This window comes from Haplochromis burtoni, unplaced genomic scaffold (assembly GCF_018398535.1).
Source record: "Haplochromis burtoni strain Fernald_Lab_line unplaced genomic scaffold, NCSU_Asbu1 Contig_88, whole genome shotgun sequence".
Taxonomy (NCBI): domain Eukaryota; kingdom Metazoa; phylum Chordata; class Actinopteri; order Cichliformes; family Cichlidae; genus Haplochromis; species Haplochromis burtoni.
Window position 1 is genome coordinate 1,613,092 of NW_024582449.1, and position 10,075 is coordinate 1,623,166.

Genomic DNA, 10,075 nt, shown 5'->3' on the forward strand with positions numbered 1-10,075 from the left:
TGGGGTTACTAGAGGGCAACGGCCGTAACTCCTCTCCCTGTCTGCGTGAAAGGAAGCGAGAGAGAGGCACAGAAAGACAGAGTGAGACAGGAATCATGTGGCTGGAGTGCGTTGTGTCCACTGCTCAGTGTTGAAAGGGAGCAGCACCCAAGAGGAGGAGGGGAGCACGGATACTACAGCTTCAAACTGCTGCACACATTGTCTGGCTTCTCTTATTTTCCCAACTTTTCTCGAACTGACAAGTCAAGTCGGCTGTGAGACGAGCCCACTGGGGCGCATTTTTGGAAAACTTGTTTCCATCCAGGCAGCAAAAAGGATCTGGCGCCCTGAATATGGAACTGGATGAGGACTGTACACTGTCTGACTGGGAGGCCATGCTGGAGCTGGATGAGGCGTTGGCATTGTGGGTTCTGCAGGGTCCAGCTAGAGGGGAATGGGGTTGGGAGTGGGGCTGGGCTGCCTCAGACCTTCAAGACCCCGAGTGGGACAGTGAGGAGATTCCTGCTGTAAGTCGACCCCAGCTCGTAAGCCGAAAACATCACGGGGAGAAGCGTTGAAAAATGAAAATGTAACCTTGAAGCGGCAAAACAGAGGATCGCCCAGAGGGCTTTTTTAGGGAACTTTGTGTGCTGTGCATGCTGCTGTGAGCGTAGTTCTGTGGTAAATCCCCACCAATAATTCAAACAAGTGGTTTGGCTGTGAGTCTTTGCTATTTGAAATCTTCTAGAGCTCACATAGGCCTGTTGTTTGGCATGATTGTCCAGTTACTATGTGAGTGATTTCATTTGTCAACAGCGGAGGTTGTTTCTATGGGTTGTTTTAAAAAATGGAAACATGATGATGTCTGCAGAGAACAGCATGATTTTTTTTTAAGAACACTTTCAGTTTTTTGGCTTTAGACTTCTCCCTTGAGCCTCGATCAAAAGGAATATGTATTTTCTTTTCTTTCTGCTTAACTCTTGTTGCTGTTATGTTTTCCTGAAGTTTTCCTGTTGAAGGAAAGCATCTGGCACGGACAGTGAGAGCCTTCCCTCTGGTACACATTTGGAGATATATCACAGGCTAATCTAGTCAGCTGAAGCCAAGCATAAAGAAAAATACTGGTCATATGGAACAGAATATGCTTCCCGTTTGATCCTAATAAGCCAACACTGTCTGCTTGTTTACACTTGAGATTTCATCGATGATCCAACAAAAGCCTCACTGTCAGAAATATGTCGCCCTGTAATGCAAATAGGATATCCTGACTCATAAATACCAGTCATGGCAGCATGTGTTTTGAATGATTTGCACTGGGCTGATTCTTTCCTTGTATTGCGCTTTAAATCGGTTATGATGCGTCCTTTCAGATATCTCGGGCTACGTACCTCTGCTTGCCGTACTCTGTATTTCCATTTGCAGTAACTGTGAAAATCCCCCACAGGATGAAAGTCACAGCATGATTAAAGTAAAGCGGATATACCGATCAAACCTGTGGGTGGTTTTAACAAGGTTATCTCACATGCTCGTGGAAACAAGTAACCCAGGCTGTGTGACAGAGGCAACACTTGTGAAAAGAGCATGAGGATGCGAGTGTGTGTGTTTGTTTGTGTGTGTGTGTGTGTGGTTTCTGACTCTGCCTGTCACTGCAGGTGCTGAGCCCGACATACAAGCAGCGCAATGAGGACTTTAGGAAACTCTTCAAGCAGCTCCCTGACACAGAGAGACTCATTGTGGGTGAGTGTACACACTGAGGCCATCTGAGTACTGGCAGGGTGCAGCCAGCTTGGTAGTAATTAGAAAATGATTAATCCTTCCGGAGCAGACAAGTACGGGATATTCCCACCGGCTGACATCATGGCATGACTGTAAATATGTGTCGATTTTTGTCACTGAGTAAAATAAATCCCACGGTCTTCAGAGGCCTTAGTGTCATTGTTTGAGGAGACCTTTTCCTTTTCGGGCACTCATGTGAACACGTAATGTGAACACAAGTTTCGCTCACTTGTTGTTGAGAGTTTCTCAGTGTTCCTATGAGTACAGTCATTGTTGTAAATGCTTCCGACTAAATCAAACTGCATGTGAACTTGACTCAAACTTGCTGAAATGGTCAGTTTTGTGTCCTATTTGTTGTTGTTGTTTCTGTGCTACATGGTGCAGTTCCTGTGCCATCTTTTTTCTCATTTTCCATCATGTCTGATTTCATGACTCATCCATGTTGCAGACTACTCCTGTGCTCTTCAGCGGGACATCCTCCTGCAGGGACGACTCTACCTCTCTGAGAACTGGATCTGTTTCTATAGCAACATCTTCCGCTGGGAAACGCTGGTATTGCTGCACTTCTGTGCATTCTTTCTGGCAGTATTGGGTGTGTGTGTGTAAGTAATGGTGTACATTTGTGTGTTTGTTTAAAGCTGACGGTGCGGCTAAAGGACATCTGCTCAATGACAAAGGAGAAGACCGCCCGGCTCATTCCCAATGCCATCCAGGTCTGCACAGACACTGAGAAGGTAAGGGATACGCAAGACTTTGTTTTCAGTGTGTACATGTCAGTGTTTATTGATGATGTGGCTGCTGATAGAAGCACAAGGATGAAGTGTGAAGTTTACAGAGCTGTGCTCTCTGCTCAGATTCAGCCAAATACTGCCAAACTGATCAGACAGCTACAAATGGATGATGAGATACAGCACCCCGGGAGTGCAAACCAAGAGTTTCTTAAGGAAAAACAACAGGATATTCTTCTATGGCCCAGTCAGTCATCTGATCTCAGTGAAACAGAGGCGCTTTTTTAGTTATTAAATGCAAAACTGCAAGAAAATGACACAAACAAACAAGCTGCAAATTAAAGACTTTCAGTAACTTTCTAGTCCCTGTACTTTCTTGGGAAAAAAAATCTGAATTGAAGCTGAAAGTCTGCATTAGAATCACACATTAAATGTTTGATTTACAGCCCACTGTGGGGTGGTGGTGTGCAGAAGCAAAACTACAAAATTGCGTCTTTTTCCTCAAACATTATGGAGGGCACCCGTAAATGTGTCATAAATATGTGCTTTAGTTTTTATTTTCATTTATTTCAACTAATTTACAAAATTATTTCTCCCTTTCATTTTGGATTTTGTTACTTTTTAGTTTCCACTTATTTAATCTCCCAGAACTGACTCTCTTCCCTTTTTTTCTATTTGCATGTCTTTGTACATGATGCAAATTCCTTTATTTATGGTGTTATTTTAGTTCCATGTCGGCTAATACGAGATCGCGTTTTATTCTCTGCAGCACTTCTTCACCTCGTTCGGAGCCAGGGACAGGACGTACATGATGATGTTTAGACTGTGGCAGAATGCGCTGCTCGACAAGGTCAGCAAATCCAATTTGTGACTTTATGCTTTGGTCTATATTTTTTTTCTTTTGCCACACATGGGATGACAACAACAAATTGCTGCATGGTTCCCTCCTCACTCTCTTCATTCCTTATAACTGGTTTGTTGATCTTCTGCAGCCTCTGTGCCCCAAAGAGCTCTGGCACTTTGTTCATCAGTGCTATGGCAACGAGCTCGGCCTGACCAGTGACGACGAGGACTACGTTCCTCCCGATGATGACTTTAACACCATGGGGTATGTCTGGTTATGGTGCTGCATCAGTTACTATGGCTACCACTATAAATATTGTCATTTGGTTGCCTAATTTCCCAAATTAGAAAATAATTATTCCGGCCAACATGAGCCAGAGCCAGTAAATACTGAGTATTTTCTGTGCCGATGTACTATTAATACAGTCACGGTTTGAATGCTTTTATTCTACAATGCACTCACAGTGAAGGCTAAAGGCTTTGTTGCGAACATGTCTACATACACATAAGAGACAGTTTGCCTCAAAATCAAGTTTACATGTTTCTCCCCTAGTGCTAGTTATCGATCTCGATCTTTTTGTGTTGAGCTCATCAGTTTTGGGTGGAGGTGTCTGTGTTCCTTATGACATAATGTAAATAAATGGCACTTGGCTCACTGTGCTCAGAAGAGCCAAAAAATGTATTTGAACAACTCGTTCATTCGAGAACTCATGACCTACCTCTGCAACATAGAAGCACATGAACCTGTGAGGGTGTGACATGACACAAACGTGTGACATAATATAAACATACAGAAACAATAGCACTCCCCTCATGGAGCGGTAATGTTAGCTAGTTCCTTTGATTGGCCAGCATGAAAAACATTCCTACATAAAACCACGAACCATGCTGCCTTTGCAGTGGTTGATTCGTAGACAGTGACAAGGTCATGCTTGCAATCAGTAGCCATCTGGGTGTGTCAAGTTGACAATAAAATGTCAATAAAAAGAACTCACTGTGCTATCAGTTTGTGATTGAACGGGGTCAAGTCAGCAGTCTCTGATAACACGGGAATTACCAGTGACAGATAAGCAGAAATTAGAAATCTCTTGCCATCTGTTGTAAATCCATTGCTGTCTACAATCAGAGAAATTCACATTTACTGCTTACATCCAGACTACAGGCAGAAACTCATATATTTGTAACTTAGCTATTCTATTATCGCAGACGTCTCTACAGCTGCAGTAAAGTCTGCGACTGTCACATTTCTCCATTGCCTTCAGGTTCAGTGAGGAGATTCCCAATGAGGAGAACGAGATCAACAATGATAACTTGTCCAAGAACAACGTAGAAGCCAAGCCTGAAGGGAGCCCTCCTCCTGTACAAAAGAAGCTCATCCCAAACAGCACCATCCCCACCCCTGGCAACCACGATACCATCACAGTAAGTTGTTGCAGTTATGCGCTATACTCTGTTTTTAACCACGTAAAGCCTAAAACATGAAATCATTGGCAGACAATTCTCTTCTATTTTTTTTATTTCAGTGTTTATTCTACCTTTTGACATTTTTCACGTTTTTAAAAAGGAAATAACATTTTACTTTGCATATAAGAGTTTCTATTTGTATCATTATTGCTCCATTCAGTATTTTTGTGCAGTTTTTTTCAGGTTTTTCAGTATTTAAAAAAAAATCACAAAAATTTAAATCAAATCACATGCAAACCTCAGAATCTCTGAATAACTTCACCATATTGTTTTTCCGCAGTTTGACCTCCCAGCTGAGGAATATGCAGACTGCCTGCCAGATGGTGATCTTCTGGCTGTCCCTCTGGTGGTGGAGGAAAAGAATGAGACCAGTGGGCCTGCTGGTCCTGTCCCATCGCCGTCACTGGACTTCAATGACAATGAAGACATCCCCACTGAGCTCAGTGATTCTTCAGAAACACACGACGAGGGTAATTGCAGAGAGCGGACGGTCTTTGCTAACAGGACGACTATTCATATCATTTAAAACCAGAACATAAGAAATGTATTTTCTTTATTTGTTATGTGTGTTTCTTTGCCGTGTAGGAGAGGTACAAGCCTTCCATGAGGATCTCAATGGCAGGCAGCATATCAATGAGATCTACAAGTTCAGTGTGGACAAGCTGTATGACATCCTTTTCACGGAGTCTCAGTTCATGAGTGATTTCATGGAGCAGAGGCGATTCTCAGGTCGGTACACCTGATGTTCCTGCACGTGATTCAGTCGAGTCACGTCTGAGCTCCTTGGAAAGAGTGCAAGCTAAAAAGACAGGCTTTATTCAATTTGAACATTTGCTTTTCAGATATAGTGTACCATCCATGGAAGAAGGAGGAAGATGGGAACCAGACCAGAGAAATCATGTACACCATCTCTCTGTCCAACCCCCTGGCTCCCAAAACAGCCACAGTCACTGAGACACAGGTAGAGTCATGTCAAGTAGAAACATGTTTAATTATTTAAGCTCTGCTGTGCTTTATGAGACACTTAAACTACATTTTGTTGATTGTATCAGACTCTATACAAAGCCAGTCAGGAGAGTGAGTGTTACATCATTGATGCTGAGGTCATCACACACGACGTCCCCTATCATGACTACTTCTACACTCTCAACCGCTACATGCTCACGAGGGTGGCCAAGAACAAGTGTCGGTTACGGTGAGTCATAAGACTTCGTGACATAATTATTTTTGGACCATCTTTCCCCGTGTTTAAATTATTTTTAAGTGTTTCTTTTCATGGTTTATCTCAATTTATTTAGCATTTTATTGCAAAGACAGAACCTGTGTATAAATACAGTCATCCTCTTCTCCTAGGATATCAACAGAGCTGCGTTACAGGAAACAGCCATGGGGGCTGGTAAAAGGCTTCATAGAGAAGAACTTCTGGAGTGGGCTTGAAGAAAACTTCCGCCATCTTGGTAAACTCCATGGTTGTTTGGTTGGCTGTTTCGATTGGTCACATCAGTCATGTGGTTTTCTTAACAAGAAGACTCAGAGAGCGCAACTCGAAGAGCAAGGGCTAAACTAAAACCTTTATTTATGATGCTTTTATTACAACATGCTGACGTCAGCTTGTTTTTATTAGAATATGATGACATCAGCCTGTTATGGCGTCACTGTGAGCTCGTAGAGCATCGTATTTTTTCAAAAAAGGGGGTGTTATGCTCGATATGATCTTGGGCGCTAACAATGAAGGTCAAACTCAAATGCTCAGCCAACATGGTACCCGTCCTCCAAGGCCTGGTATATTGTTGTGAACTCCATAAAAATTGTGGGTAATATAGTTTTTTTTACTGATTTTAACATTTGATGTGATCTTGACCCTAGTTATACCTTAATTAAATCAGCTGAAGCTGTTATTGGTATCTACCATCACACAAAACTTTCACAATGATATCTTTGGACACTGGACTGCAGCAAACAGACAAACAGACAGGCAAAGAAATGGAACCGATTACATACTCCCCCCATTCAAGGGGAGAAATAATGGCAACGATAGACTTAATCTAATCATTGCTTAATGCTTAAAGAGAGAACAAGAGCATGTGGATGTTTTCAACAAACTGAAAGTGCATGGGTGTTATATATATTTATATGTAACAGGTGTGTTTTTCCTCTCTCAGAGTTGGAGCTGTCCAAGCTGGAGGAGATACTCATGGAGACTCACCAGCTGTCTCCAAAGGCAAAAGTGGTGAAGAACTCCACGGTGAGGCGCAAGAAGAGGCCGCTTCCCCACATGCGCAGCCAGCATCTGGATGAGGCCCTAAGCCCCGTTACCACGCCGACAGATGAGGAAGTGATCCAGAGGATCAAACACGTGGCCGGCTCCACGCAAACGAGACACCAGAGTCCAGAACACCTGCCCGGAGGTTTCGCTCTGTACAGCGTCTCCAAACTGCTGCTCATCATCAGCTTTGTGTAAGCAGCTCATCAGAGCACGCACGTGCACACGTCATTCCTGTGAGGATGGCTGCACAGTTGTCCATCAGGATGTAAATGTACATTTGACACATGCTGACATGACTGATTTTAATTTCCTTAGAAATATGTCATTATTGTTCTTTTGAGTGTAACTCCTTTCTCCTCTTCTTTCATTGCCATCCATAGGATCTGTCTCAGGTACACATATATGTTCTCTGATATATAGACAGATTACAAATTATAGAAAAACTAACAAACTGTCTTAGTAAGGTACTGGGCCACTATATGTCGGCCGATTGGCTTTAGCGTTCCTTAGCAAGTTTGCTCTTTTATTTAATGTCTCAATGTCGGTGGAGAGTGACTGACTGATGCACAGTCCAAAGTTTCCTGTAGGCGTTCAGTGATGTTGAACTCTCATTACTCTAAAAACAGCTTTGTTCCCACGTGTGTGTATCAAACGATTTAGCGACGCCCTCGTGTCCTTTATCCTGGCAGAGAGGATAAAGTTTGCAAGTAGATCCAAACTATGTGAGCAAAATGCCCCCAAAGCATAACAGAGATTCATTTAATCATTACATTTGTCATCTGTCTGTATTCAGTATTTATTGAAAACCATCCCACAGTCAAAGTGTACTTTCAGTATACATCAGAGTGCTCATACCAGCTCATTAGAGGCATTATGAATGATTTCAAAGTGAAGCTGAGCCCTCGTTTGCTGACTCTCTTTCTTCATTTCTGTCTCTTTGCCTTCCTCCAGCCTGGTCCTGCTTGTGTTCCTCAACATGATGCTTTTCTACAAACTGTGGATGCTGGAGTACTCTGCGCAGTCCTTAACAACCTGGCAAGGTCTGCGGTTTCATGAAAGGTAAACACACCCCAACAGATCCATGTGTACACACGGTTTATTGCACTGTTTTTTTCATTACTCTTTACACAGAACTTTCTGTTAAACACATTAAAGATACCCAAACACTGTAATACAATTCCAGACAGGCACACACATCCGTAAAGTAAACTGCATCCATATTGCCTTGAACAGGAAATCTCTGCGCTTGCTTACTGATTGTTAGCAGTCCCTTAAAATGGAAATAATGCTTCAGTGCCTGCACCCTTAGGTTGCTGTGTGTGTTTATCTGTGTGTGTGTTTTTCCAAGTAAACTGCCTCAGACGCAGATGGAGTGGGCCCAACTCCTGGAGGCACAGCAGCGGTACCACGATGCTGAGCTGCAAAAGTGGAGGGAGATTATCAAGTCATCCGTAGTGCTGCTGGACCAGGTATAGAAAAAGTTCATTTTTTTACAGCAGATAGTAAATAATAATATAATTAACATTATTTAAATTAAATAAGATAAATAATAATTCTGAAAATGTAGTTTTACTTTTATTTATGTGTTTCAATATTTTTAATAGTTTCATTTTTAATATTAGTGTAATTTTAATATTATTTCTGCCAGAAGAGATTGTACGTGTTCTCATAAATACATTCAACTCTGACCAAAGCTTACATTTGCTAACTAGCTTGATTTTCATTTATGCTATTGCGACCAAAAGTTTGAATAACTTTTTCGCCTGTTATTAAAATGGAGAAAATACTATTTAACATGTGTTCCTGTTGTTTTGCTTCTTCAGATGAAAGACTCTTTATTGAACCTCCAGAGAGGCATTGGTTTAAGGGACTACCCCTCTGAGACTGAGGAGAAGCGCAGTCGCTATCACTGACACACTACCATCAGGCCATGAGGGCATGCTGTGCAATACGGGACCTGTTTTCTTTTTGAACCAGTATGCCGTCAGCGGCAAGACAGAGAGAGAACAGAGGGGGGTGGTGGGACCAATAGTGAGCGGATCCATGGACATAAAGAGAGGAACAGTCATCTCTAGCGTATGGAAGTTAAAACCACCCCCAGAGGACGAAACCACGGACAGAAAGGGTCCCGATCACACACAGGAATCGAGCTATCCCCAACAAGAGGAGGTGCAAGACTTGCTTCCTCTAAACACCTTGGGGATAACCGTTTCCTTCTACTCTCTTTATTTCCAAGTGCATCCTACTGTAAGCCATGTGAGCCAGGAGCGTGGCGGAGAGAGCGAAGGAAAACTACTGCATGCATTTAGACAACCTATCTCCCCTCAGTCAGTGTTAATGTGGTCCAGTTCCAGTCTATGTGTGTCTGAAAAAGAACAGAAGAAGAGGAGAGATTGAGTCAAAGAAAAGGGGAGGGGGATCCTTTTGAGTCTTAACGGCTTTCTACACTCTCCGACTGTTCCAAATCAATCGTACCCTAGAGGTCCTCGCTGCAGCGTCCCTTCAGTAAACCTCCAGGTGATCAGAGGACAGGTTCACTCCACGAGAAAAGACATATTGTAGCTGGGAGATCAGCTTCACTGATCAGCCCTTATTGCCTTGTTTGAGCCTGGACTGTGTGGTTTCTGTCCGGGCTGGTTCCCTGACATACCGATGAGTAGAGCGTAAGATTGATAAGATGCGATTCGCAGGCTCGGTTTCTCCCATCACAGTGTTACCTACCTTATGTCGCATTATTTCTCATCCTTCTGATGAAGTCGAATGTATTAGTCTGGGGGAAAAAAGAAAAAAAAAGGCTGGACTTTGATCACAACTTGATAAACTTTGAAACGGGGACGCTGCAGCTAGACTGACCAGTAGGGAGTCCTGTGTTCTTACATGTTTTATTACTAAACTGTGATTATATCTCTTTAAAAATGTTTCAGATTGGAAAGAGGTCATGAATATATTTGAAATATATAAGAATATTTCATTATTTAATAATATATATATATATATATTTCAAAATATATAAAAAACA

At 42.5% G+C, this 10,075-nt stretch overlaps 1 protein-coding gene across 18 annotated transcripts in view; it reads left to right on the forward strand.

The window, feature by feature from the left end:
• gramd1bb (GRAM domain containing 1Bb) overlaps positions 1 to 9,860 on the forward strand; it is a 116,138-nt gene extending 106,278 nt beyond the window's left edge. For 16 of the 18 annotated variants that reach the window (XM_014335176.2, XM_042222563.1, XM_042222554.1 and 13 more), the window contains 16 exons: positions 1,632 to 1,716; positions 2,204 to 2,307; positions 2,394 to 2,489; positions 3,253 to 3,333; positions 3,476 to 3,591; positions 4,589 to 4,748; positions 5,071 to 5,260; positions 5,376 to 5,519; positions 5,633 to 5,751; positions 5,843 to 5,985; positions 6,144 to 6,247; positions 6,953 to 7,247; positions 7,437 to 7,448; positions 8,008 to 8,115; positions 8,405 to 8,525; positions 8,880 to 9,860. In XM_014335176.2, the coding sequence (XP_014190662.1) occupies positions 1,632 to 1,716; positions 2,204 to 2,307; positions 2,394 to 2,489; positions 3,253 to 3,333; positions 3,476 to 3,591; positions 4,589 to 4,748; positions 5,071 to 5,260; positions 5,376 to 5,519; positions 5,633 to 5,751; positions 5,843 to 5,985; positions 6,144 to 6,247; positions 6,953 to 7,247; positions 7,437 to 7,448; positions 8,008 to 8,115; positions 8,405 to 8,525; positions 8,880 to 8,969 (1,968 nt within the window). In that variant the 3' untranslated portion in view covers positions 8,970 to 9,860. The remainder of the gene's footprint in view (positions 1 to 1,631; positions 1,717 to 2,203; positions 2,308 to 2,393; positions 2,490 to 3,252; positions 3,334 to 3,475; positions 3,592 to 4,588; positions 4,749 to 5,070; positions 5,261 to 5,375; positions 5,520 to 5,632; positions 5,752 to 5,842; positions 5,986 to 6,143; positions 6,248 to 6,952; positions 7,248 to 7,436; positions 7,449 to 8,007; positions 8,116 to 8,404; positions 8,526 to 8,879) is intronic. The other 2 variants (XM_042222553.1, XM_042222564.1) reach the window with 1 other exon arrangement.
• The last annotated feature ends 215 nt before the right edge of the window (positions 9,861 to 10,075 follow it).